Here is a 27,822-nt window from a genome sequence, read left to right as displayed (position 1 = left end):
TATCTTTCACTCTCTGATACTAATTATGGGCCCAGGGCATCCTAAAGGCGCCCTAAACATCTGGGGGCATTCAGAGCTATCCTCAAGCACCCTTCATACCCTGGGGGCACTCCTCAAAGGCCCTGAAGCACCAGCGGCCCGTAGCTGCCCCTGGGCTACTCCCTAAAGGCCCGGGAACACCTCTGGGGGGGCCCTGATGTCCCTCAAAGACACCCTAAGCCATTCCTACACCCTAAAGCACTCCAGTACCCTAAAGGCACTCTCTAAAGGTCTTCAGGCCCCGCAAGCACTCTCAAAGGCCCTGCATGCCTCTCTCAAAGGCCCATGCAAGGCCTCTAAAGATCCTAAAGCACTTCGGGCATTTTGGGGTGTTTTGTGGGTATTTGGGTGTTTTTGGGGTATTTTGGGGTGTCTGGGGTGTTTTTGGGTGCTGACCTCCCCAGTGCAGAGAGCCGTGGTCCCCTGTTCTCTCTCACGACCCCCGCTGAGCCCGGGACCCCCGCGCCCCCCGAGAGGCCCTCTGACGCCTCCTCCCCTCAGGTACCTCCAAAATACCCCCCAAATTTGGGTGTCCACCCCCATTTGGGTGCGAGGGGGAACACAAAACCCCAAAAGGGGGGTGGGAACCCCAAAAAGGGAGGGTGGGAACTGAAAAAGGGGGTGCAGGACCCCAAAAAGGGGGGTGCAGGACCCCAAAAAGGGGGTGGAAACCCAAAAAGGGGGGTGGGAACCCAAAAAGGGGGAAGGGGAACCCAAAAAGGGAGGGTGGGAACCCAAAATTGGGGGGATTAAATGCAAAGGGCCCCAAAAAGGGGAAGGATTGAGGACAAAAGACCCCAAAAAGGGGGAGGATTGAGGACAAAAGACCCCAAAAAGTAAGGGGAGGACCCCAAAAATGGGGTGTGGGACCCCAAAAATGGGGTGTGGGACCCTAAAAAGGGGGTGTGGGACCCTAAAAAGGGGATGTGGGACCCTAAAAGTGAGTGGGGGATGCCCCAAAAAGGGGGGTGGGACCCTAAAAAGGGAGGGGATTGAGTACAAAGGACCCCAAAAACTAGAAGGGGGGACCCCAAAAAGGGGGTTTTTTGGGAGCACTGAGGGCTGGGGGGGGTCCCCAAAACCCCTTTGGGGTGGGGACGGGGGACACACCCAGGGGTCCCCTCCTTGGGGTGGGGGTCCCCAAAATCTTATGGGGTATGGGGGGTTTGGGGTTCACCCTGAGGGTGTTTCCTTCCCCTTGAAATTTGGGGGTGGGGGAGCAGGGAGGATCTTGGGGACCCTCCCACGGTTGGGGTCCCCAAACTCCCTGTGCCCCCTCCAGCCACCCCCAGCCCCCTGGACCTGCCAGGGAAGGTTTCCCAGCTGGAAGCGATGCTGAAACAGCTCCACAGTGACCTGGAAAAGGTGAGGGAAGGGGGGCCCCAAAAACTGGGGGGGGACCCCAAAAAACCAGGGGGGGACCCCAAAAACCGAGGGGGGGCCAAAATCCTAAAGAAAGAGGGGGTTGGGGGGGAAAGGACCCCGAAAAAGTGAGTGGGGACCCCAAAAAGGGGGGCAGGACCCTAAAAAGAGGGAGGAGTTGAGGGCAAAGGATCCAGAAAAAGTGAGGGAGGGACCCTAAAAATGGGGGGCAGGAGCCTAAAAAGGGGGTGGGGACCCCAAAAATGAGGTGCAGGACCCCAAAAAAACAGGTGGGGGCCAAAATCCCAAAGGAAGGGGGGGCTGGGGGGCAAAGGACCCCGAAAAAGGGGGGGCAGGACCCCAAAAATGAGTGGGAAGCCCAGAAAGGGGGGGCAGGACCCTAAAAAGGGAGGAGTTGAGGGCAAAGGACCCCCAAAAAAGTGAGTGGGGACCCCAAAAATGGGGGGAAGGACCCCAGAAAGGGGTTGGGGACCCTAAAAATGGGGGGCAGGATCCCAAATCAGGGTGTCCTGGTCCAGGCTGTCCCTGTCACCCCAGGAGCAGCAGCACAAGGGGGTTTTCTAGACCCAAAAAACAGGTGCAGGATCCCAAAAAGGGGGTGCAGGACCCCAAAAAAAGGGGGAAATGGGAACACAGGACCCCAAAAAAGGGGGAAATGAGGGTGCAGGACCCCAAAAAGGGGGTGTAGGACCCCAAAAGGACCCCAAATGGGGGTGTCCTGGTCCAGGCTGTCCCTTTTCCCCCCAGGAGAAGCAGGACAAGTTGGTCCTGCAGACCCCAAAAAGGGGGCAGATTGAATGGAAAGGACCCCAAAAAGAGGGTGTAGGACCCCAAAAGGGGGGTGCAGGACCCCAACTCGGGGTGTCCTGGTCCAGGCTGTCCCTTTTCCCCCAGGAGAAGCAGCACAAGGGGGTTCTCCAGGTCAAACAGTGCAAGACCCCAAAAAGGGGCAGATTGAATGGAAAGGACCCCAAAAAAGGGGGAAATGAGGGTGCAGGACCCCAAAAAGGGGGTGCAGGACCCCAAAAGGACCCCAACTCGGGGTGTCCTGGTCCAGGCTGTCCCTTTTCCCCCAGGAGAAGCAGGACAAGTTGGTCCTGCAGACCCCAAAAAAGGGGGCAGATTGAATGGAAAGGACCCCCAAAAAGGGGGTGCAGGACCCCAACTCGGGGTGTCCTGGTCCAGGCTGTCCCTTTTCCCCCCAGGAGAAGCAGGACAAGGTGGTCCTGCAGGCCGAGGTGGCGAACCTGCGGCAGAACAACCGGCGGCTCCAGCAGGAATCGACGTCGGCCGCGCGGCAGCTCCGGCGCTTCGCCAGGATCTTCTCCGGGGCCGGGGCTGCTGAGGAGCCCTGAGGGTCTCCAGGACCACCCCCCCGGGGCTCAGAGACCCCCCCGGGGCTCAGAGACCCCTGGGACAGAGAGAGACCCCCCCAGGGTTGAGAGAGACCCCCTGGGACAGCGACATCTCCTGTGAGATCATCCCTGTGGGATCGGGAACAGCCGGAGTTTCGCCAGGATCTTCTCCGGGGCCGGGGCTGCTGAGGAGCCCTGAGAGGGACAGAGGGTCTGGGGTACTCCCCCGGGGCTCAGAGACCCCCTCGGGGCTGAGAGACCCTCCAGGGGCTGAGAGACCCCCCCAGGGTTGAGAGAGACCCCCTGGGACAGCGACATCTCCTGTGGGATCATCCCTGTGGGATCAGGAACAGCCGGAGTTTCGCCAGGATCTTCTCCGGGGCCGGGGCTGCTGAGGAGCCCTGAGAGGGACAGAGGGGTCTGGGGCTCCAGACCACCCTAGGGCTCAGACCCTCCGGGGCTGAGAGAGTACCCCCAGGACAGCCGACATCTCCCATGGATCGTCCCTCGGGGGATCGGGAACAGCCGGAGCTTCTCCAGAGCTGCTGAGCTGCTGGGAGGAGCCCTGAGGCTCCAGGACTACAGGGCTCTCGGGGCTCAGAGACCCTTCGGGGCTGAGAGACCTCCGAGGCTGAGAGACCCCCAGGGACTGAGAGAGACACCTCGGGACAGCGACATCTCCCGTGGGATCATTCCTGTGGGATCAAGAACAGCCGGAGCTTCTCCAGGATCTTCTCCGGGGCCGAAGCTGCTGAGGAGCACAGAGGGGTCTGGGGGGGCTCCAGGAGCACCCCCCCGGGGCTCAGAGACCCCCCCAGGGCTGAGAGACCCCCTGGGACAAGGACACCCCCCCGGCACAGTGACATCTCCTGTGGGATCATCCCCGTGGGATCGGGAACAGCCGGAGCGTCTCCAGGAGCCGTGAATGGGATGGAGGATCCTGGGGGGCTCCAGTGGATTTGGGGGGCTCCAGGACCCCCCCTTGGGGACACCAAACCCCCCTGGGGACAAGGACAAACCCCTGGGGACAAGGACACCCCCCCGGGACAGCAACATCTCCTGTGGGATCATCCCTGTGAGATCAGGAACAGCCGGAGCTTCTCCAGGATCTTCTCCGGGGCCGAAGCTGCTGAGGGGCACAGAGGGGTCTGGGGGGGCTCCAGGACCACCCCCAGGACATTGAGACCCCCCTGGGAACAAGGACAACCCCTGGGAACAAGGACACCCCCTGGGAACAAGGACACCCCCCAGGACAGCGACATCTCCTGTGGGATTATCCCTGTGGGATCAGGAACAGCCGGAGCTTCTCTCGGAGCTGGGAACAGGACGGAGGATCCGGGAGATTTGGGGGGCTCTGGGACCCCCCCTTGGGGACACCGAGACCCCCCTGGGGACACCGAGACCCCCTTGGGGACACCAAGACCCCCTGGGGCTGAACCCCTAGAGCCAATCCTGGGATTGTCTGTGTGGATCCAGCCAGGGGGACTTTTTGGGACCAGGGGGGGTCTCTGCTTGGGACTGAGGACCCCCCAGATGGGATTGGGGGGGTCCCTGTAGGACCAGGACCCCCCAGGTGGGATTGGGGGGGTCCTACAGGACCAGGACCCCCCAGATGGGATTGGGGGGGTCCCTTTAGGACCAGGACCCTCCATATGGGATTGGGGGGGGTCCCTGTACGACCAGGACCCTCCAGATGGGATTGGGGGGATCCTACAGGATCAGGACCCTCCAGATGGGATGGGGGGGGGGTCCCTTTAGGACCAGGACCCCCCATATGGGATTGGGGGGGTCCTACAGGACCAGGACCCTCCAGATGGGATTGGGGGGGTCCTACAGGATCAGGACCCTCCAGATGGGATTGGGGGGGTCCCTGTGGGACCAGGACCCTCCAGATGGGACCACAAGCTCTATAGGGGACCAGGACCCTCCATATGGGTTCGGGGGGGTCCCTTTAGGACCAGGACCCCCTATATGGGTTTGGGGGAGTCCATACAAAGCTGGGACCACCCTTTTGGGGCCAAGACCCCCCCCTTATTTAGGACCAAGGAGAGCAGGAGCTTCCAGAGGACCAGAGGATTCCTACAGAGTTGGGACCATCCCTGTGGGGCCAGGAGGCTCCAAATGGGGCCGAGGGAGCCCTGGGGGGCCCAGGAATGTCCCTGTGGGGCCAAGAAATCCTTGTAGGGTCTGGGACTGTCCCTATGGGGCCAAGGGAGCCCTGGGGGGCCCAGGAATGTCCCTGTGGGGCCAAGGGATCCTTGTAGGGTCTGGGACTGTCCCTATGGGGTCAAGGGAGCTCTGGGGGGCCCAGGACAGTCCCTATAGGGCCAAGAGGATCTGTAGGGCTCAGGACAGTCCCTATAGGGCCAAGAGGATCTGTAAGGGCCCAGGACAGTCCCTATGGGGTCAAATGGTCCCTGTAGGGCCCAGAACAGTCCCTATAGGGCCAAGAGGATGTGTAGGGCCCAGGACAGTCCCTATAGGGCCGAGAGGATCTGTAGGGCCCAGGACAGTCCCTATAGGGCTGAGGGGATCTGTAGGGCCCAGAACTGTCCCTATAGGGTCAAGAGGACCTGTAGGGCCCAGGACTGTCCTTATAGGGCCGAGAGGATCTGTAGGGCCCAGGACAGTCCCTATAGGGCTGAGAGGATCTGTAGGGCCCAGGACTGTCCTTATAGGGCCGAGAGGATCTGTAGGGCCCAGGACAGTCCCTATAGGGCTGAGAGGATCTGTAGGGCCCAGAACCCCCTTTATAGGGCCGAGGGGATCTGTAGGGCCCAGGGCAGTCCCTTTGGGGTCAAATGGTCCCTATGGGGCTAAAGGGTTCCTATGGGGCCAGGGACAGTCCCTATAGGGCTGAGGGGGTCTGTAGGGCCCAGGACCTCCTCTATGGGGCCAAGGGGACTTTATAGGGCCCAGCCCCCCCCCATGGATCCCAGGGGTCCCCTGGAGGTCCCAGCCCCTCCCTGATGGATCCCAAACCCTCCCCTCCCCCCCCCAGGAGCAGCTGGAATTTTTTGGGGTGGGGGTGGAACCACAAAGGCAATAAGGGGGTTTGGGGTTCACCCTTTCCCACAACCCCTCCCCTTCTAACCCTCCCCAAATTTCTGGAGGTCCAACCAACTTAATAATAATTAATAATAATAATAATTAACGCCAAATAATTAATTATTAATAATAAGGATCTTCCAGGCACGGGACAAAAACTGAAAAACCACCACAAAAAAAAGGCACTTTTACCCCTTTCCCCCCAAAAAAAAACCCCAATAAATTATTTTCTAAACGAGCGGCCCAGGAAGGGGGGAAAACCTCCTCCCCACCCTGCGACCCTAAAACCCCTCCCACGACCTCAAAACCCCTCCCACGACCCCAAAACCCCCTCCCTGACCCCAAAAACCCCTCCCCGACCTCAAAACCCCTCCCCTCAACCCCAAAAACTCTTTATAAAAACACTATATTTGTATAAATGGCACCGTTTTACCCCCATTTTCCACCTTTCTCGCCGGTTTTGGGGTGTGGGGAGGGAAGGGAGGGAAACTCCCTACTAAACCCTCCCAAATATGGGAGGGGGGTGGGGTGACCCCAAAACACCCCTTTGTGTTGTTTTTTTTTACAACCCCACTCCTTTGTCTTATTTAATCCCCTCCCCGAATTTTTGGATTCATAGGAATAAAATCGTTTCTTTTGGGGCCATTTTGGGGTCGTTTTGGGGGGTCTGGGGGGTCCAGGAATTCTCAGGGGCCGTTTTGGGGTCTGGGGGATTCCAAGAACTCTCAGGGGCCGTTTTGGGGTCTGGGGGGTCCAGGAGCTCTCAGGGTCAGGTTTTGGGGTCATTTTGGGGTGTCCAGGGAGGGTCCAGGAGCCAGAGGCTTGTGGGTCAGGTTGGGTGTCCAGGGGGGTCCAGGAGCTTTGGTCCAGGAGGCCTCTTAGGCTGGAGCATTTGGGGTCTGGGGTCCAGGAGCTGTCAGGGTCAGGCTTTTGGGGTGTCCAGGGGCTTTGGAGGGGTCCAGGGGCCATCAAGGGGTCAGGTTTTGGGGTGTCCAGGGCAGGTTTTGGGGTGTCCAGGGGCCATCAGGGGCTCAGGTTTTGGGGTGTCCAGGGCCACCAGGGGTCAGGCTTTGGGGTGTCCAGGTAGGTTTTGGGTGTCCAGGGGCCATCAGGGGGTCAGGTTTTGGGGGTCCTAGGAGGGGGTCCAAGGGCCATCAGGGGGTCAGGTTTTAGGGTGTCCAGGCCAGGTTTTGGGGTGTCCAGGGCAGGTTTTGGGGTGTCCAGGGCAGGTTTTGGGGTGTCCAGGGGCCATCAGGGGGTCAGGTTTTGGGGTGTCCAGGTTGTCCCCATGCCAGGGGGGGTCACTCTGTCCAGCGGTGGCCGCAGTGCGGGGCCGTGCACACGTAGTAGAGCCTCATGGCGTCCTGGGGGCACAGGGGTTTGGGGGAGCACAGGGGGTTTGGGGGTCCCAGGGGTCCCTCAGCCCCCCATCCCAAAAAGTGTCCACCGACCTCGGCCCGGGCGCTGTGGGACTGGAAGAAAACGGCCCTTTGTGCCCACACCTGGGGGGACACGGGGGGATCAGGGGACGTGGAGGACATCGTGGGGACATACGGGGGACGATACGGACATGGGGCATGGGGACATCAGGCATGGGGGGGACACGGGGACATCAGGATGTGGGGGCATCAGGGCATGGGGACACAGGGGTCAGATATGGGGACATCAGGATGACACGGGGGTCAGGGGACATCAGGGGACATGGGGTCAGGGGACACTGGGGGACATCAGGATATCAGGGACATCGGGACATGGGGGACATCAGGGGCATGGGGGACATCAGGTGGGGACGGGACATGTGGGGGATCAGGGACATGGGGAAGATCGACATTGGGACACTGGACAGTGCATTGAGGACACCGACAAGGGGGGACATGAGGAGTCAGGGGGACATGGGGGACATCAGGGCATGGGGACATCGGATGGGGACATCAGGCATGGGGACACAGGGGACACATAGGACATTGAGGACACCCACAGGGTATCGGACATTGGGACATCAGGGGGGACCTCAGAGCTGGGGGGGTGACACGGGGGACCCCAGAAGGACAATGGGGGAGGTGGGATGTCCCTGAGGTCTGGTGTCCCCGAGGTTGATGTTGTCCCCATGGGAGGGGTCTGACGGTGCTCCCTGGGGAGGGGGTCTGATGTCCCCTGGGGAGGGGTCTGATGTCCCCCCATGGGGAAGGGTCTGATGTCCCCCTGAGAAGGGGTCTGATGTCCCCCCATGGAGGGGGGGGTCTGATGTCCCCATGGGGAGGGGTCTGGTGTCCCCCCATGGGGAGGGGTCTGATGTCCCCCATGGGGAGGGGTCTGGTGTCCCCCCATGGGGAGGGGTCTGATGTCCCCAGGGGGTCCCCAAATTGGGGAGGAGGGGGTGGGGGTCTCACTTCTGGCACGGGTGGTCCTCGGTCCGGGGCAGGGTCGGGTCCTGGGAGACGTCAGCGATGATCTGGGTGAGTTCACTGCGGGGACACCCCGGGTGTTTGGGGGGTCCCAGGAACTGGGGAGGGGTCCCAGCTATTTGGGGGGGGTCCCAGGAATTGGGGAGGGGTCCCAGTTATTTGGGGGTCCCGGAACTGGGAGGGGTCCCAGCTATTTGGGGGAGTCCCAGGAATTGGGAAGGGTCCCAGCTATTTGAGGGGTTCCAGTATTTGAGGGGGTCCCAGGGGGTTCCTGGTATTTGGGGGTCCCAGGTATTGGGGGTCCCAGTTGTTTGGAGGAGTCCCGTGCGGGTCCCAGGTATTTAGGGGGTCCCAGGTATTTGGGGAGGGTCCTAATATTTGGGGGTCCCAGGAGGGTCCTAGGTGTTTGGGGGGTCCCAGCATTTGGGGTTGCCGGGGGTCCCAGGTGTTGGGGGTCCCAAGGGGTCCCAGGTGTTTGGGGGTCCCAGGTGTTGGGGGGTCCCAGGTGTTTGGGGGTCCTGGGGGTCCCAGGTGTTGGGGGTCCCAGGTGTTTGGGGGGTCCTGGGGGTCCCAGGTGCTTGGGGGTCCCAGGAGGTCCCAGATGTTGGGGGTCCCAGGGGGGGTCACCGACTCCACTTCGTGGGTGATTTTGTTGACGTAGATGCAGCTGTTGTCGGCCTCCTGCTGGTAATCGCAGTTCCGGCACTGGGGGGGACTGGGGGTCAACTGGGAGCCACTGGGAGGGACTGGGAGAGACTGGGAGGGACTGGGAAGGACTAGGAGGGACTGGGAGGGACTGGGAGAGACTGGGAGAGACTACTAGGGACTGGGTGGAACTGGGAGCAACTGGGGATCAACCGGGAGGGACTGGAGCTGGTGTAAACTGGGAGCCATCTGGGAGGGACTGGGACCAGTGTCAAACTGGGAGGGACTGGGATTGCGACCAGTGCCCCATAACTGGTCCCAGTTTGGGGGTGTTACCGGTCCCAGTTTGGGGTGTTACTGGTCCCAGTTTGGGGGGATTACTGGTCCCAGTTTGGGAGGGTTATTGGTCCCAGTTTGGGGGGGTTACTGGTCCCAGTTTGGAGGTGTTACTGGTCTCAGTTTGGGGGGATCACTGATCCCAGTTTGGGGGGGGATTACCGGTCCCAGTTTGGGGGGTTACCGGTCCCAGTTTGGGGGTTACTGGTCCCAGTTTGGAGGTGTTACTGGTCCCAGTTTGGGAGGGTTATTGGTCCCAGTTGGGGGGTGTTACTGGTCCCAGTTTGGGGGTGTTACTGGTCCCAGTTGGGGTCACTCACAGCGTAGAGAAGGATCCGGTTCTCCTTGTCCTCCTTGGGGTACAGCATGTTGTTACTGGGGGAAACTGGGAGTTACTGGGGGAAAACTGGGAGCTCTGGGAAGGGACTGGGGCATTCCCGGTGTATTCCCAGTATATTCCCAGTGCATTCCCACTGTATTCCCAGTGTATTCCCACTGTATTTCCAGTATGTCCTGCTGTAATTCCCGTTATTCCCGCTGTAATTCCCGTTATTCCCGCTGTAATTCCCGGTTTTCCCGCTGCAATTCCCGATCTTCCCGGTGTTCTTCATTATTCCCGCCCGCACCCCCGGATCCCCAGGAAGCCCCGGGCGGAGCATCCCTGTCCGTCCCCGCCGTAATTCCCGCCGCAATTCCCGGTTTTCCCTCCGCAATTCCCGGTTTTCCCGCCGCAATTCCCGCCGTTATTCCCGCTTTTCCCCACCGCTCCCGGCCCACCCGGACCCCGAGGAACCGCCGGGCGGAGCATCCCTGTCCGAGCCCGCCGTGATTCCCGGTGTTCCCGCCGCTATTCCCGTTATTCCCGGTATTCCCTCACCATTCCTGGCAGAACCGGATCCCGACGAATCCCGGCTCGTAACCCCCGTCCGCCTCCATTGCGGCCACGTGACCGCCCCCCACGTGACCACGTGCCACGCCCTTCCCTCTCGTCCCATTGGTCCGTCCCCCCTCTAAACCCGCCCTCTCTGGCTCGCTATTGGTCCGCCGGCCCCACGTGGGGCGCGGCGGCGCCGCTGATTGGTTCGGCGGCGGGGCCTGAAGGTTCCAGAAGCGGCGGCCGTTCGGGGGTCCCGGAGGGTCCCGGGGTCGTTTTTGGGGCTCTCGGGGCCGTTTTTGGGGTCCCAGAGGCCGCTTTTGGGGGTCCCGGCTCGGCAGGGTCCCTGCTCGGGGCGCTCCGTGGGCCCGGCGGGTCCCGGTTGGGGGGCCCGGCGGGTCCCGGGGCGGGGTTGGGTTGGTTTAGGGGGGGGGTCCCGGTTTGGGGGTCGCAGGGAGGGGGGGCGATGAACAGGGCGATGAACGAGGGCGAGGGCCCTGCCGGGCCCCGTGTGGCTGTCGGTGAGCAGCTCCCTGAACGCCTTCCGAGCCTGCAAGCGCTTCTCGCCTGCGCTCACCATCGCCGAGCTCAAGGTATCGAACCGGGACCCCCCCAACCGGGACCCCTCCCCAGACCGGGACCCCTCCCCAGACCGGGACCCCTCCCCAGACCGGGACCCCCAACTTGGGGCTGGAACCCCCACAACTGGGACCCTCCTAGACCAGGACCCCCTTTAGACTGGGACCCCTAAACTGGGCTGGACCCCCAAGTGGGACCCCTGAACTCGAACTAGGACCCCAGCTGGGGCTGGACCCCCAAGTGAGACCCTGAACTCTGAACCAGGACCCCCAACTGGGGCTGGGACCCTCAACTGGGACCTCCAACCTGGGACCCCTAAAGCCGAACTGGGGCCCCCAGCAGGACCCTCAAATGGGACGGACCCTCAGCTGGAATCCCCAGCCTGGGACCCCAAAGCCCTGCCCAGGGACCCCACTCAAATGGGACCCCTGAGTGGGAACCCCAACCTGGGACCCCAAGGCACTGCCCAGGGACCTCTCAAGTGGGAACCCCAACCTGGGACCCCCAAAACCCAACCAAGGAACCCTCGACCAGGGACCCCCAACAAGGACCCCTCCACCCATCTCTGTATGACCCTCTGTGATCCCCCCATGTCCCTGTGTGACCCCCCTGTGTGAGCCCCCTGTCCCTGGGTGACCCCCTGTGACCCCCATGACCCCTAGACCCCCCATGACCCCTGTGACCCCTTCATGTCCCTGTGTGACCCCCTGTGTGAGCCCCCTGTCCCTGTGCTGACCCCTGTGACCCCCATGTCCTGTAGACCCCTTCATGTCCCTGGGTGACCCCTGTGACCCCTCCATGTCCCTGCGGTGACCCCTCTGACTCCCCCCCCATGTCCCCCCCAGTGCAAGCTGGAGCTGGTGGTGGGCTCCCCTGCCTCGTGCATGGAGCTGGAGCTCTTTGGGGCCGAGGACGAGCCTGGGGGTGACAGGGCTGTGTCCCTATCCCTGGGTGACCCTGTGTGACCCTGTGTGACCCCCTGTCCCTGGGTGACCCCTGTGACCCCATGTCCTGTGTGGCCCCTGACCCCTCCCCCATGTCCCCCCCAGTGCAAGCTGGAGCTGGTGGTGGGCTCCCCTGCCTCGTGCATGGAGCTGGAGCTCTTTGGGGCCGAGGGACGAGCCTGGGGTGACAGGGCTGTGTCCTGTCCCTGTGTGCCCCCATGTCCCTGTGTGACCCCCCATGGCCCCGCGCAGAAGCTGGAGCTGGTGGTGGAGTTCCCCCTGCCTCGAGCATGGAGCTGGCTTGGGGTCGAGGACGTAGCCTGGGGGTCCCAGGGCTGTGTCCTGTCCCTGTGTGACCCCCCTGTCCCTGGGTGACCCTGCAGACCCCCCATGTCCCTGTCGTGACCCCCATGTCATGTCCCCCAGTGCAAGCTGGAGCTGGTGGTGGGTTCCCCTGCCTCGTGCATGGAGCTGGAGCTGTTTGGGGCCGAGGACGAGCCTGGGGGGTGACAGGGCTGTGTCCCTGTCCCTGTGTGACCCCCTGTGACCCCCCCATGACTCCCTGTGACCCCCTGTCCCCCAGTGCAAGCTGGAGCTGGTGGTGGGCTCCCCTGCCTCGTGCATGGAGCTGGAGCTCTTTGGGGCCGAGGACGAGCCGCTGGGGCCGCTGGCGCCAGGGACGAGGCCCTGCTGGGCTCCTACCCCATCACCGGCGGCTGCCGCATCCACGTGAGCGTCCCCCGTCCCCTTGTCCCCCCTGTCACCCCCTGCAGCCCTGGAGGACCCCCAGGGTGACTCCAGAGCCCCCCCATCCCCACAGGTGACCGACCGCAGCGGGGCCCGCGTGGGAGTTCGAGACCTGTCCGAGGTGCCCAGAGTACGAGATGGCCGAGAGCGACTGACAAGAGGGACAGGTGACAGGGACAGGGGGGGGACAGGGAGGATGGGGGGACACACGAGTGACATGGGGACTGTCCCCTCTGCCCCCGTGGTGGCACTGACCCCTTTGCTGTCCCCGCAGAGTCGGTGAGCTCGTTCCTGCGGTGACCCTGACCCTGTCCCTGCACTGACACTGTCCCTGTCCCTGCACTGACCCTGTCCCTGTCCCTGCACTGACACTGTCCCTGTCCCTGTCCCTACACTGACACTGTCCCTGTCCTGTCCTCTATCCGAGCCTGTCCCTGTCCCTGTCCCTGCACTGACCCTGTCCCTGTCCCTGTCCCTACACTGACCTGCCCCCTGTCCTTGTCCCTGCACTGACCCTGTCCCTGTCCCTGCACTGAGCCTGTCCCTGTCCCTATCCCTGCCCTGACCCTGTCCCTTGTCCCTGTCCCTGCACTGACATTGTCCCTGTCCCTGTCCCTGCTCTGAGCCTGTCCCTGTCCCTGCACTGTCCCTGTCCCTGTCCCTGCACTGACCCTGTCCCCTGTCCCTGTCCCTGCACTGACCCTGTCCCTGTCCCTGTCCCTGCACTGACCCTGCACTGACCCTGTCCCTGTCCCTGCACTGACCCTGTCCCCTGTCCCTGTCCCTGCCCTGAGCCTGTCCCTGTCCCTGTCCCTGCACTGAGCCTGTCCCTGTCCCTGTCCCTGCACTGAGCCTGTCCCTGTCCCTGCACTGACCCTGTCCCTGCACTGACCCTGTCCCTGTCCCTGTCCCTGTCCCTGCACTGACCCTGTCCCTGTCCCTGTCCCTGCCCTGACCCTGTCCCTGTCCCTGTCCCTGCACTGACCCTGTCCCTGTCCCTGCACTGACCCTGTCCCTGTCCCTGCACTGACCCTGTCCCTGCACTGACCCTGTCCCTGCACTGACCCTGTCCCCTGTCCCTGTCACTGAGCCTGTCCCTGTCCCTGTCCCTGCCCTGAGCCTGTCCCTGCACTGACCCTGTCCCTGCACTGACCCTGTCCCTGTCCCTGTCCCCTCTGTCCCTCCCTGATCGGCCTAGTCCCTCGTGGCAGCCTGTCCTTGGGCACGGAGGGTTCTGTCCCTGACCCTGACTCCTGTCCCCTGATGACCCTGTCCCTGTCCCCCCTGGTGACCCTGTCCCTGTCCCCCCTGGTGACCCTGTCCCCTGTCCCTGTCCCCCTGGTGACCCTGTTTTTGTCCCCCCAGAGTCGATGCGCTCGTTCCTGCGGCAGCCTGTGGCCTGCTGGGACACGAGGGTCCTGTGCCCCTGGTGCCATCCCTGTCCCCTGTCCTGGTGACCCTGTCCCTGTCCCTGTCCCCCTGGTGACCCTGTCCCTGTCCCCCTGTGCATGACCCTGTCCCTGTCCCTGTCCCCCCTGGTGACCCTGTCTCTGTCCCTCCCCTGAGTCGATGCGCTCGCCTGCCGTGACAGCCAGTCCCTGGGACACTGAGGTTCCTGTGCCCCTGACCCCTGTCCCTGTCCCCTGGTGACCCTGTCCCTGCACTGACCCTGTCCCTGTCCCTCCCTGGACCCTGTCCCTGCCCCTGACCCTGTCCCCTGTCCCTGTCCCCTGCCCTGGTGACCCCTGTCCCTGTTCCTGTCCCCCAGAGTCGATGCGCTGCCCCTGCGGCAGCTGTCAGGCCTGCACACGAGGGTTCCCTGTGTCCCTGTACCCTGTCCTGTCCCCCTGGTGACCCTGTCCCCTGTCCCTGTCCCCCTTGGTGACCCTGTCCCTGTCTCTGTCCCTGTCCCCTGTTCCTGTCCCCCCAGAGTCGATGCGCCTGTCCCTGCGGCAGCGTCATGGGGCCGCTGGGACACGGAGGGCTCTGTGCCCTGGTGACCCTGTCCCTGTCCCCCTGGTGACCCTGTCCCTGTCCCCCCTGGTGACCCTGTCCCTGTCCCTGCACTGACCCTGTTTTTGTCCCCCCAGAGTCGATGCGCTCGTTCCTGCGGCAGCGCTCGTGGGGCCGTTGGGACACGGAGGGTTCTGTGCCCCTGGTGACCCTGTCCCTGTCCCCCTGGTGACCCTGTCCCTGCACTGTCCCTGTCCCCTGTCCCTGACCCTGTTCCTGTCCCCCCAGAGTCGATGCGCTCGTTCCTGCGGCAGCGCTCGTGGGGCCGCTGGGACACGGAGGGTTCCCGGCGCCGGGAGCAGGAGCGGCAGCAGCGCCGGGAGGAGGAGGCGGCTCTGGCCGAGGCGCTGCCGCTCGGAGCCCGCTGCGAGGTGCGGGTGCCAGGGCAGCCCTGCCGCAGGGCCACCATCCTATACGTGGGTATGACCCATCCCTGAGCCCCAAATCCTGCCCTCACACCCTGAGCCTGTCCCCAAACCTCCTGACACCCCTGAGCCCGTCCCCAAACCTCCCTGACAGTGCTGAGCTCACCCCAAACCCCAAATCCCCCCTGTGAGGTGCGGGTGCCAGGCCAGCCCTGCCGCAGGGCCACCATCCTATACGTGGGTATGACCCATCCCTGAGCCCCAAATCCTGCCCCTCACACCCCTGAGCCCGTCCCCAAACCCTCCTGAAACCACCCCTGAGCCCGTCCCCAAACCCCAAATCCCCCCTGCGAGGTGCGGGTGCCAGGGCAGCCCTTCCGCAGGGCCACCATCCTATACGTGGGTATGACCCATCCCTGAGCCCCAAATCCTACCCCTGACACCCCTGAGCCTGTCCCCAAACCCCCCTGACACCGCTGAGCCTGTCCCCAAACCCCAAATCCCCCTGCGGGTGCGGGTGCCAGGGCAGCCCTGCCTCAGGGCCACCATCCTATACGTGGGTATGACCCATCCCTGAGCCCCAAATCTTGCCCCTGACACCCCTGAGCCCGTCCCCAAACCCCCCTGACAGTGCTGAGCTCACCCCCCCCAAATCCCCCCTGCGAGGTGCGGGTGCCAGGCCAGCCCTGCCGCAGGGCCACCATCCTATACGTGGGTATGACCCCAAATCCTGCCCCTCACACCCCTGAGCCTGTCCCCAAACCCCCCTGAAACCCCTGAGCCTGTCCCCAAACCCCCCTGACACCCCTGAGCCTGTCCCCAAACCCCAAATCCCCCTGCAAGTGCGGGTGCCAGGGCAGCCCTGCCGCAGGGCCACCATCCTATACGTGGGTACGGCCCCAAATCCTGCCCCTCACACCCCTGAGAGTGTCCCCAAACCCTAAATCACCCCTGACAGTGCTGACCCTAACCCCCAGCCTCCCCAAACCCCCCAGACAGTGCTGAGCCCACCCCAAAACCCTAAATCATCCCAGACACCACTGAGCCCACCCCAAAACCCGAAATCCCCCCTGACAGTGCTGACCCCTCCCCAAATCCCCCCAAATCCCTCCCTCCCAGCACTGACCCTCCCCAAATCCCCCAAATTCCCCTCCCAGCACTGACCCTCCCCAAATCCCCCAAATCCCCCTCTCAGTGCTGACCCCTCCCAAATCCCCCAAATCACCCCTCCCAGCGCTGACCCTCCCCAAATCCCCCTCCCAGCACTCCTCCCCAAATCCCCTTCCCAGCACTGACCCTCCCCAAATCCCCCAATTCTCTCCCCCAGGTGAGACGGATTTCAAGCCTGGGCACTGGGTGGGCGTTCGTTACTGATGAACCCTGGGCAAACACGACTGGCAGGTACTGAGGGGGGTCCTGGAGTCCCCATCCCCCTGTCCCCTCCCCTGGGGGTCTCAGGGGTCTGCAGAGCCCCCCTCCCTCCGTGTCCCCTTCCCTTTGGGGGAGGAGGGGGGGTCTGGGATGGGGGTCCCTGTGTTGTCCATTCCTCTGGGTGGGTGGATCCCCTCCCCTGGGGGTCTCAGGGGTCCCCAGAGCCCCCCTCCCACAATGCCCCCTCCCCTGGGGGTGTTGGGGGTCCGTGTCCCCTCCCCTGGGGGTGTTGGGGGTCCCCAGAGCCCCCCTCCCACAATGTCCCCTCCCCTGGGGGTGTTGGGGGTCCATGTCCCCTCCTGGGGGTCTCAGGGATCCCCAGAGACCCCCTCCCTCCATGTCCCCTCCTGGGGGTGTTGGGGGTCCCAGAGCCCTCTCCCCTGTCCCCTCCCTGTGACGTCAGGGTGGTCCCCAGAGCCTCCCTCCCCCATGTCCCCTCCCCTGGGGGTGTTGGGGGTCCCCAGAGTCCACCCCCTCCGTGTCCCCTCCCCTTGTGATGTCAGGGGGTCCCCAGAGCCCCCTCCCACATGTCCCTCCCCTTGTGACGTCAGGGTGGTCCCCAGAGCCCCCCTCCCCACATATCCCCTCCCCTGGGGGTGTTGGGGGTCCCCAGAATCCCCCTCCCACCGTGTCCCCTCCTTGTGATGTCAAGGGGTGGTCCCAGAAACCCCTTGTCCCCTCACCATGTCCCCCCTCCCCCAGGGCGTATCGGGTGGTCCCCATTGCTGTCCCTCTCCCTGGGGTCCCCGTGGTGTCCTGGGGTCCCAAACCCCACCCTTATTTCCCTCCCCTCGTTCCAGCGTGGGTGGTCGCCGGTACTTCGAGTGCCCCCCCAAATACGGCGCCTTCGTGAAACCCCAGAGCGTCACCCCCGGGGACTTCCCCGAGGAGGACGACGGGCTGGACGACGAGCTCTGATCGGGGGGTCCCGGGGTGGGGGTCCCTCAGGGGTCCCGGGGGGAGAAACGGCCCCAAATCGCTGCCTTTTCCCCTCCTTTCGGGGGGGTTTTTTTCCTCCTCCCCCTCCCCCCCAAATCACCACCCCCTCCTCGTGTCACCCCCAAAAAGGGACCCAGAAAGGACCCCAAAATCCCCTCCCCCTCCTCCTCCCCGAGGAGGGGGCGTGGCTTTTCTCGGAGGCCACGCCCTCCTGGTGTGAAAGTGGGCGTGGCTCGCGCGATGGGGCGGGGCCGCAGCGAGGATGGGCGGGGCCTGTCCCGCTGTGCCCCGCCCTCTCCCCTCCCTCCCCCTCCCCCTTTCCCAGTAAAGTGGCGTTTTAACGTGAAAAACCCGATTTTGAGTCATTTTTTGGGGGAGAGAGGGGAATTTTTGGAGTTCTGGGGGCGGGGACCGCTCTGATGGACGGACGGCTCCACCAATGGGGATGCGATGGGCGTGGCTTTCTTGAGAGGGCGTGGTTTCCCCACAGGGGGCGTGGCAATCTACAATTCCTCAATGGGCGGAGCGCTAAGGGGGCGTGGTTATGCAGATGAGGGGCGTGGCCTCCCCGAAAAGGGGCGTGGCCAGGCCGCCATGCTCCGCTGGGGCCGCGCGGTGGTCGCGGCTCTTCGGGGGTCTCGGGGCGGGTTTGGAGGGGGTCGCTCGGGGTGTCCCGGCTGAGCCTGGGCCGGCCCCCGCCCCCGCGCCCCCGCCCCGTCCGAGCTGGACCGAGCGGACGCGGCGCTGCTGCGGAAAGCGCTGGAGGGAGGTGAGGGATTTTGGGGAGGGGGCAATGAGGGGACGGGGAGGGGGGGTGGGGGGACAAGGACCACCCCTGTGACCGCCCCCTGACCCCCCTCAGCGTTCCTGGCCTGGTTCCGGAACGGGCTCTTGGCCACCGGCATCGGCGTCATCGCCTTCGTGCAGAGCGACACCGGCAGGGACGCGGCCTACGGTGGGTGCTGGGGACACCCACCCACTTTGGGGACACCTCTGGGGACACCCACCCTCCTTGGGGACACCCCTGGGGACACCCACTCACCTTGGGGACACCCACCCGCCTTGGGGACACCCACCCACTCCTGGGGACACCCACCTGCTCCTGGGGACACCTCTGGGGACACCCCTGGGGACACCCACCCACCCCTTGGGGACACCTCTGGGGACACCCACCCACCTTGGGGACACCTCTGGGGACACCCACCCACCCCTGGGGACACCCACCCACCTTGGGGACACCCACCTGCTCCTGGGGATACCCCTGGGGACACCCACCTGCTCCTGGGGACACCCACCCACCCCTTGGGGACACCTGTGGGGACACCCACCCACCTCCTGGGGACACCCACTCACCCCTGGGGACACCCACCCACCCTGGTGTCAACTCTGGGGACACCCACTCACCCCTGGGGACACCCCTTGGGGACACCCACCCACCTTGGGGACACTCCTGGGGACACCCACCCGCTCCTGGGGACACCCCTTGGGGACACCCACCCACCTCTGGGGACACCCACCCACCCTGGGGACACCTCTGGGGCCACCCACCTACCCTGGGGACACCCACCCACCTTGGGGACACCCCCGGGGACACCCACCTACCCTGGGGACACCTCTGGGGACACCCACCCACCCCTGGGGACACCCACTCACCCCTGGGGACACCCCTTGAGGACACCCACCCGCCTTGGGGACACCCACCCACCTTGGGGACACCCCTGGGGACACCCACCCACTCCTTGGTGACACCCACCCGCCTTGGGGACACCCATCTGCTCCTGGGGACACCCCTTGGGGACACCCACCCACCCTGGGGACACCCACCCACTCACCCCTGGGGACACTTGTGGGGACACCCACTCACCCCTGAGGACACCCACACACCCCTTGGGGACACTCTTTGGGGACACCCACCCTCCTTGGGGACACCTCTGGGGACACCCACCCTCCTTAGGGACACCCGGACACCCTCCCACCTTGGGGACACCCACCCACCTTGGGGACACCCACCTTGCAGGGACACCCACCCACCTTGGGGACACCCACCCCTGGGGACACCTGGGGACACCCTCCACCTTGGGGACACCCACCCACCTTGGGGACACCCTTGGGACACCCACCACCTTGGGGACACCCCACCCTGGGGACACCCACCCACCTTGGGGACACCCTTTGGGGACACCCACCCACCCTGGGGACACCCACTCACCCCTGGGGACACCCACCCACCTTGGGGACACCCCTGGGGACACCCAGCCACTCCTGGGGACACCTCTGGGGACACCCACCCACCTTGGGGACACCTGTGGGGACACCCACCCACCTTAGGGACACCCCTTGGGGACACCCACCCACCTTGGGGACACCCCCTGGGGACACCCCTGGGGACACCCACCCACCTTGGGGACACCCACCCACCCCTTGGTGACACCCCTGGGGACACGCACCTACCCTGGGGACACCCCTTGGGGACACCCACCCCCTCCTGGGGACACCCACCCACCTTGGGGGCACCTGTGGGGACACCCACCCACCCTTGGAGACCCCCTCTTCCTTGGAGATCCTCTGGGAACACCCACCTACCCTGGGGACACCCCTGGGGACACCCATCCACCTTGGGGACACCCACCCACCCTTGGGGACACCCCTTGGGGGCACCCACCCACCTTGGAGACCCCCCCCTTCCTTGGGGACACCCCTTGGGGACACCTGTGGGGACAGCCACCCACTCTTGGGGACACCCACCCACCTTGGGGACACCCCTGGGGACACCCACCCACCCCTTGGAGACCCCCACCTTCTTTGGAGACACCCCTGGGAACACCCACCTACCCTGGGGACACCCCTGGGGACACCCACCCGCTCCTGGGGACACCTCTGGGGACACCCACCCACCCCTTGGAGACCCCCACCTTCTTTGGAGACACCCCTGGGAACACCCACCTACCCTGGGGACACCCCTGGGGACACCCACCCGCCTTGGGGACACCTGTGGGGACACCCACTCATCCCTGGGGACACCCCTGGGGACACCCACCCGCCTTGGGGACACCTGTGGGGACACCCACCCCCTGGGGACACCCCTGGGGACACCCACCCGCCTTGGGGACACCTGTGGGGACACCCACCCATCCCTGGGGACACCTCTGGGGACACCCACCCCCTGGGGACACCCCTGGGGACACCTCTGGGGACACCCACCCACCCCTTGGGGACACCCCTGGGGACACCCACTCACCCTTGGGGACCCCCCCCTTCCTTGGGGACACCCTTGGGGACACCCACTCACCCCCTGGGGACACCCACCCACCTTGGGGACACCCACACACCCCTTGGGGACACCCACCCACCCCTGGGGACACCCACCCACCTTGGGGACACCCTTGGGGACACCCACCCTCCTTGGGGACACCCTTCTTGGGGACACCCACCCACCCCTGGGGACACCCCTGGGGACACGACTCTAAGTCCTACCTACTCAGCCCGGCTTTGGTTTAGTTTAATTTAGTTTAGTTTAGTTTCATTTAATTTAATTTAGTTTCATTTAGTTTAGGGATATTCCCTCTTCTCCCATTCCAGGCTGTTTTTCCCCTATTCCAGGTTTTTCCCTCCTGTCTCACAGGTTATTTTTCCCCCATTCCAGGTTTTTTCCTGCTGGGGGGGCTCTGTGTGTCCCACGGGGGGGTCTCCTACGTGCTGGGCCTGGCTTTGGTTTAGTTTAGTTTAGTTTAGGGATATTCTCCCCTCTCCCATTCCAGGGTTTTTCCTGCTGTCTGATGAGTTGTTCTCTCCCCATTCCAGGTTTTTTCCTGCTGGGGGTGCTCTGTGTATCTCACAGGGTGTTTTTCTCTCCCCATTCCAGGTTTTTTCCTGCTGGGGGGGCTCTGTGTGTCCCACGGGGGGGTCTCCTACGTGCTGGGCCTGGCTCTGCTGCGGCGGCCGCTGCTCCTCTCGGCCCCCTCTGCGGCCGCCTCGGCCGCGCTGCCCGCGCTGCTCGCGCTGCTCTGGGCGGCCGCCCTGTCCCTCTACGTGGGGCGGCTCGAGGTCGAGATCGTCCCCGAGGAGCCCTCGAGGAGCCCCCGAGAAGTGACGGGGGAGGGGGTGGGGAGAGGGTGGAGGTCATGGGGGGAAAGGGGGAGGGGGTTGGATGTACCCCGAGGGGATTGGGGTCTCCCTGGGGGGGACTAAATCCACTCTGGGGGAGATTGGACCCACCCCAAAGGGATTGGGGTGTCCCTGTGGGGGGGACTAAATCCACTCTGGGGGGGGTTAAACACACCTGAGGGGGGTGTTGGATGTACCCCAAAGGGATTGGGGTCTCCCTGGGGGGGACTAAATCCACTCTGAGGGGGTTGGATGTACCCCAAAGGGATTGGGGTCTCCCTGGGGGGGACTAAATCCACTCTGGGGGGGTTTAAACACACCCTGGGGGTGATTGGACCCACCCCAGGGGATTGGGGTCTCCCTGAGGGGGACTAAATCCACTCTGGGGGGGTTGGATGTACCCCAAGGGGACTGGGGTCTCCCTGAGGGGGGACTAAATTCACTCTGGCGGGGGGTTAAACACACCCTGGGGGGATTGAACCCACCTGAGGGGGATTGAATCCACACTGGGGGGGTTAAACCCACCCTGGGGGGAATTGGACCCACCCGGGGGGGGATTAAATCCACCCCAAGAGGGTTAAACCCACCTGGGGGGGATTGAATCCACCCTGGGGGGGGTTAAACACACCCTAGGGGAGATTGGACCCACCCCAAGGGGATTGGGGTGTCCCTGTAGGGGGGACTAAATCCACTCTGGGGGTGTTGGATGTACCCCAAGGGATTGGGGTCTCCCTGGGGGGGGACTAAATCCACACTGAGGGGGGGTTAAACACACCCTGGAGGGGATTGAATCCACCCTGGGGGGGATTAAACCCACCCTGGGGGAGATTGGACCCACCCCAAGGGGATTGGGGTCTCCCTGGGTGGGGGACTAAATCCACTCTGGGGGGTTGGATGTACCCCAAGGGGATTGGGGTCTCCCTGGGGGGGGACTAAATCCACTCTGGGGGGGGTTAAACACACCCTGGGGGGGATTGAATCCACCCCAAGGGGGTTAAACCCACCCTAAGGGGAATTAAACCCACCCTGGGGGGACTAAACCCACCCCAAGGGGAATTAAACCCATCCAGGAGGGGAATAAACCCCCCTAAGGGGGACTAAACCCACCCTGGGATGAATTAAAGCCATCCCAGGGGTATTAAATCCATCCCAGGGGGGAGTTAAACCCACCCTGGGGGTGTTAAAACCTTCCTTGTGGGGGACTAAACCCACCCCAAGGGGAATTAAACCCATCCTAAGGAGGACTAAACCACCCCTAAGGGGAATTAAACCCACCCTGGGGGTACTAAACCCACTCCAAGTGGAATAAACCCCCTCCCACAAAGATTAAATCCCTCCCCCCCAGGAGGACAAATCCCCTCCCTGGGATCCAAAACACCCCGAGGGCTTGGAGAAAATCCCAATTTTAGCCCCTTTCCCCCCCCAAAAATCTCCCAATTTTGGCTGGTTTTATTTATTCCCTGCTGGGATAAAAAAAAAATAAAAGGGGGGAATTTGGGGCGAAATTGGGCCCCACTTGGGGAGTTTGACTCAAAAAATAAACCCATTTTTGGGGCCCTGAGCTGGAAAAGGGGCATTTTGGGCCTCAGGAGGTGCCGGGAAAAAGGGCTGGGAAGGGAATAAAAAAGGTGGAAACCAAAAAGCTCCAGTTTGTGCCCAGTTCATTCACAGGGAACCCAATTCCCAGTGGATTTGCCCAAATTCCCAGGGATTAAGCCCAAAACTGAGCGGTCCCAGTTTGCAGTGCCCAATTCCCAGTTTGCTCCCAGTTTCCAGGGCCCAATTCCCAGTTTGCTCCCAGTTTCCAGGGCCCAATTCCCACTTTCCCTGCCCCAAATCCCAGTTCCTACCTCCCACTTTCCTCCCAATTCCCACCTCCCAGTTTCCAGTGCCCAATTCCCACTTTCCTCCCAGTTTCCAGTTCCCAATTCCCACTTCCCACTTTCCTCCCAATTCCCAACTCCCACTTTCCTCCCAATTTCCAGTGCCCAATTCCTGCTTTTCCCACCTAAATCCCAGTCCACCCCCCAAATCCCATTCCCCCTCCAAATCCCAGTTTCCCCCCCTAAATCCCATTTCCCCCCCCAAATCCCAGTTCCCCCCAATCCGTTTCTGTCCCCAAATCCCAGTTCCCCCCAAATCCCATTCCCCCTCCCCAAATCCCGTTTCCCCAAACCCCAGTTCCCCCAAACCCCAGTTCCCCCAAATCCCATTTCCCCCAAATCCCAGTTCCTGGTGCCCAAATCCCATTTCCCCAATCCCATTTCCCAATCCCAGTTTCCCCTCCCCAAATCCCATTTCCCCAAATCCCAGTTCCTAGTGCGCAAATCCCAGTTTCCCTCCCCAAATCCCAGTTCTCCCCAAATCCCAGTTCTCCCCAAATCCCATTTCCCCCTCAAATCCCATTTCCCCAATCCCATTCCCCTCCAAATCCCACTTTCCCCAAATCCCATTTCCCCCAATCCCAGTTTTCCCCCAAATCCCATTCCCCTCCAAATCCCAGTTTCCCCCCAAATCCCAGTTCCCCTCCCCAAATCCCAGTTTGTTCCCCCCAAATCCCAGTTTGTTTCCCCAAATCCCGTTTCCCTCCCCAATCCCAGTACCCCCTAAATCCCATTTCCCCCCTAAATCCCAGTTCCCCTCCCCAAATCCCAGTTTGTTTCCCCAAATCCCAGTTTCCCCCCAAACCCGTTTCCCAAATCCCACTTCCCCCCCCAAATCCCAGTTTCCTCAATCCATTTCCCCCCCAAATCCCAGTTCCCCTCCCCAAATCCCATTCCCCCTCCCAAATCCCATTTCCCCCTCAAATCCCAGTTCCTCCTCCCAAATCCCACTTCCCCCAAATCCCAGTTTTCCCCCCAAAATCCCAGTTTCCCCCACCAAATCCCACGTCCCCCAAATCCCATTTCCCCCCCCAAATCCCAGTTTGTTTCCCCAAATCCCATTCCCCCTCCAAATCCCAGTTCCCCCCCTAAATCCCACTTCCCCAAATCCCAGTTTCCCTCCCCCAAACCCGTTTGTTTCCCCAAATCCCAGTTCCCCCCCAAATCCCAGTTCCCCCCTCAAATCCCAGTTTCCCAAATCCCACTTCCCCAAATCCCAGTTTCCCAAACCCCAGTTCCCCAAATCCCAGTTCCCCATCCCAAATCCCAGTTCCCCCCTTCAAATCCCAGTTTCTGCCCCCAAATCCCAGTTTTCCCCAAATCCCATTTCCCCCAAATCCCAGTTTTCCCCCAAAATCCCATTTCCCCCCCTCAAATCCCATTCCCCCCCCCAATCAGGACTCAGCAGCCGCCTCCTCTTTATTATTATTATTTTTCTTTCTCTTCTCTTCCTTCCGAGTTCTCCGCCGGGCTCGGGATCCCTCGGGATCATCCCTGGGGATCCACCGGGATCGGGATGGGCCCCCCCCATCCCCCCCGGCCTTGCTTTGAGGGGGGGGGTGCGAGGGGGGGTTTCATGCACTAAAATCGGCCCCCAAAATTCCCACAAAAGCGGGAAAAAAACGTCCTTGAAAGAAGCAGAAAAGGCAACAAAAAAACGTCTCTCGATCTCCAGCGCTTTGTTTTTTTGGGGGGGGGGAAATTCCGGCCCTAAAACCCCCCCCGGGAGTCCCCAAATCCCGGGATTTGGTGGCAGAATCGCGTCCAGAAGGAATTTTTATTCTTGTCGTGTTTTAAGGTGGGATGGTGGGGGGAAGGGATGAAGGGGAGGGAGGGGAATTGCATTTTTTTTTTAATTATTATTTAAACAATAACTTAAAAACGGCGGCTTTTTTAAAATCCTATTTTTTTTTTTCTTCCCATCCGACTTTTTTTTCTTTTTTTTTTTTCCTAAGGTTATCCCAAAACAACAACAAAAAAACACAAGAAAACAACCAAAAAAAAAAAAAAAAAAAAAAGAGGGAGGAAAAACCGAAAAGGGGAGAAAAAAAAAAAAAAAAAAAACAAACAGGGAAAAAGAGAGAGGGGGAGGGAAAAATCCCCAAACTCGGTAATTGTGGCCCAAAACCGGAATGTGACAGGAAAGGGGGAAATGGTTCCAAATGTAGTGTTTTTACCCCATTTTTGGGGGGGAAAAAAGCAGCGACGCCTCCGACCCCGAGCCCAGTTTTGCCCCATTTGGCCTTTTTTTTGTTGGTTTTTTTTTAACATCCCCCCAGCACCAAAAAAAAAAAAAAAAAACCTTCCCAAAAGGCTCCAAATTCCCCCTTTTTTGGTGGGAAAAATGGGGGTGGAAAGTGAGTTGTTTCCCCCCCCCCAAGTATTTTTGGGTGGGTTTTTTTGGGGCTGGTTTTTATTTCAAAACCCCCCAAAACCGGCAGAAAAAATCGGGATTTGGTGCCAGAAAAACTGGAGGGTGAAAAAAAAAGCCCTTTTTTGGGGGGGGTTTTTGTGGGTCAGAGGAGGAAGGGGGGGTTTTTGGGGAGGGGTTGAGCTGTTTTTGTCACCGGGTGGGGGAATTGGGGCGTCTTAAAGTGCGAAGAGACCCAGGAGGGGGGCGGGAGCCTCCCAGTGGTACCATAAAATCCAGTTTGAAACCAGTCCGGTACTGGGAGGGGAGGAAGGAGGGGGGGTGATGATGATGGGGGTCCAGGCCCCTCCCCATTTTCCAGGGGGATCCAGGTGTCTGAGCCTTCCTCTCCCCCAAATTCCACCCCTCCCCCAAATCCTCATCCTGACCCCAAATCAGCACCAGTTTTCCATGAGAAACCCCCCAAATCCAGCCCAAATTTGGGGGAGACCTCCAACCCCTCCCTCCCTAAGTGCTCCAAGCCAAAATCCCGGGAGAGGGGCAGGAATTTTGGGGGAGGGAGGAGGGTGTCCCAAAGGCAACATCAGGCACCCCCAAAAAAAAGGGGTGGGAGGGCAGGGAGGTCCTGGGATCCATCCCAGGGGGTTGGGATGAGCCTGGGGGCGTCTCCGAGGAGTCTTGGGATGGTGGGATGAGCCTCGGGACATCTGGGATGAGTGCTGGGATCTCCTGGATGAGTGTGGGGATCTCCTGGATGAGCCTCAGGACGTCCTGGATGAGCACTGGGATCTGCTGGATGAGCGCTGGGATCTCCTGGATGAGCGTTGGGATCTCCTGGATGAGCGTTGGGATCTCCTGGATGAGTGTTGGGACCTCCTGGATGAGCCTCAGGACGTCCTGGATGAGCACTGGGATCTCCTGGATGAGCGTTGGGATCTCCTGGATGAGTGCTGGGATCTCCTGGATGAGTGCTGGGATCTCCTGGATGAGTGCTGGGACCTCCTGGATGAGCCTCAGGACGTCCTGGATTAGTGTTGGGATCTCCTGGATGAGCCTCAGGTTGTCTGGATGAGCGCTGGGATCTCCTGGATGAGCCTCAGGACGTCCTGGATTTAGTGTTGGGATCTGTTGGATGAGCCTCAGGAATTCCTGGATGAATGGCGCTGGGATCTCTGAATGAGCCTCGGGACGTCCTGGGTACAATGTTGAGATCTGTTGCCATGAACCTCAAGGCCCTGAGATGACCTTGGGCAGCTGAAACAGCCTCAGGACGTCCTGGATTAGTGTTGGGATCTCCTGGATGAGCCTCAGGGCGTCTGGGATGAGCGCTGGGATCTCCTGGAGGAGCCTTGGGACATCCTGGATTAGTGTTGGGATGTGCTGGATGAGCCTCAGGACATCCTGGATTAGTGTTGGGATGTGCTGGATGAGCGCTGGGATCTCCTGGATGAGCCTCAGGTTGTCTGGATGAGCGTCAGGACATCCTGGATGAGCGTCAGGACATCTGGGATGAGTGCTGGGATGTGCTGGACAAGCCTTGGGTGACTCTGGACCATGCTGGATGTTCCTCAAGTCCCACTGGACGAGCCTTGGGCCACCCTGGCCAAGGTTTGGGCCACTCTGGATTGTGCTGGACGTGCCTCAGGTCCCCCTGGATAATCCTTGGGCCACGCTGGACCACTCTGGATCGCGCTGGATGTTCCTCAGGTCCCCCTGGATAATCCTTGGGCCACGCTGGACCACTCTGGATCGCGCTGGATGTTCCTCAGGTCCCCCTGGATAATCCTTGGGCCACTCTGGATCTCATTGGACATGCCTCAGGTCCCACTGGAGAAACTTTGGGCCACTCTGGATCGTGCTGGATGTGCCTCAGGTCCCACTGGATAATCCTTGGGCCACTCTGGATTGCGCTGGATGTGCCTCAGGTCCCCCTGGATAATCCTTGGGCCACTCTGGATTGCGCTGGATGTGCCTCAGGTCCCACTGGAGAAACTTTGGGCCACACTGGACCACTCTGGACGTGCCTCAGGTCCCCCTGGATGAGCCTTGGGCCACTCTGGATCGCGCTGGATGTGCCTCAGGTCCCCCTGGATAATCCTTGGGCCACACTGGACCACTCTGGATGTGCCTCAGGTCCCACTGGAGAAACTTTGGGCCACTCTGGGCCGTGCTGGACGTGCCTCAGGTCCCACCACATGAGCCTCCAGGTCCCACTGGCCAAGCCCTGGCCCACCCTGGCCAAGTCCTGGACCACCCTGGCCCACCCTGGACAAGTCTTGGACCACCCCAGACCACCCTGGCCTTGCTTCAGGTCCCACTGGCCAAGTCTGGGGCCACCCTGGCCAAGTCTTGGCCCACCCT

The 27,822-nt window shown here is 62.0% G+C and overlaps 3 protein-coding genes and 1 long non-coding RNA gene across 4 annotated transcripts; 3 read left to right on the top strand and 1 right to left on the bottom strand.

The window, feature by feature from the left end:
- Window positions 1-6,951: 6,951 nt before the first annotated feature.
- On the bottom strand, window positions 6,952-10,176 carry POLR2I (RNA polymerase II subunit I). Its single transcript, XM_050306099.1, is given in 7 exon segments — window positions 6,952-7,189; window positions 7,277-7,314; window positions 7,317-7,327; window positions 8,216-8,290; window positions 8,862-8,935; window positions 9,532-9,586; window positions 10,089-10,176. Coding segments are annotated over 7 exon segments (375 nt in total). The 5' UTR covers window positions 10,148-10,176; the 3' UTR covers window positions 6,952-7,126.
- Window positions 10,177-10,570: 394 nt separating this feature from the next.
- On the top strand, window positions 10,571-17,453 carry TBCB (tubulin folding cofactor B; the record flags this gene model as incomplete). The annotated part of the gene is given in 7 exon segments (XM_050306102.1): window positions 10,571-10,678; window positions 11,714-11,805; window positions 12,286-12,337; window positions 12,429-12,485; window positions 14,539-14,788; window positions 16,061-16,127; window positions 16,959-17,453. Coding segments are annotated over 7 exon segments (750 nt in total), but the record flags the coding sequence as incomplete, so codon positions are not given.
- On the top strand, window positions 17,344-26,493 carry TMEM160 (transmembrane protein 160). The gene is made up of 5 exons (XM_050306101.1): window positions 17,344-17,386; window positions 17,786-17,872; window positions 17,966-18,058; window positions 20,966-21,204; window positions 26,227-26,493. The coding sequence occupies exons 1-5, from the start codon at window positions 17,344-17,346 to the stop codon at window positions 26,491-26,493; spliced, it is 729 nt and encodes a 242-aa protein (XP_050162058.1).
- Window positions 26,494-27,274: 781 nt separating this feature from the next.
- Window positions 27,275-27,633, top strand: LOC126635168 (uncharacterized). Its single transcript, XR_007627544.1, has 3 exons — window positions 27,275-27,334; window positions 27,439-27,490; window positions 27,543-27,633. It is a non-coding gene; the product is annotated as an uncharacterized LOC126635168 (long non-coding RNA).
- Window positions 27,634-27,822: the final 189 nt, after the last annotated feature.

This window comes from Myiozetetes cayanensis, unplaced genomic scaffold, assembly GCF_022539395.1.
Source record: "Myiozetetes cayanensis isolate MyiCay16 unplaced genomic scaffold, myiCay2020 scf112, whole genome shotgun sequence".
NCBI lineage: Eukaryota > Metazoa > Chordata > Aves > Passeriformes > Tyrannidae > Myiozetetes > Myiozetetes cayanensis.
This window is presented reverse-complemented; position numbering and strand designations above follow the sequence as displayed.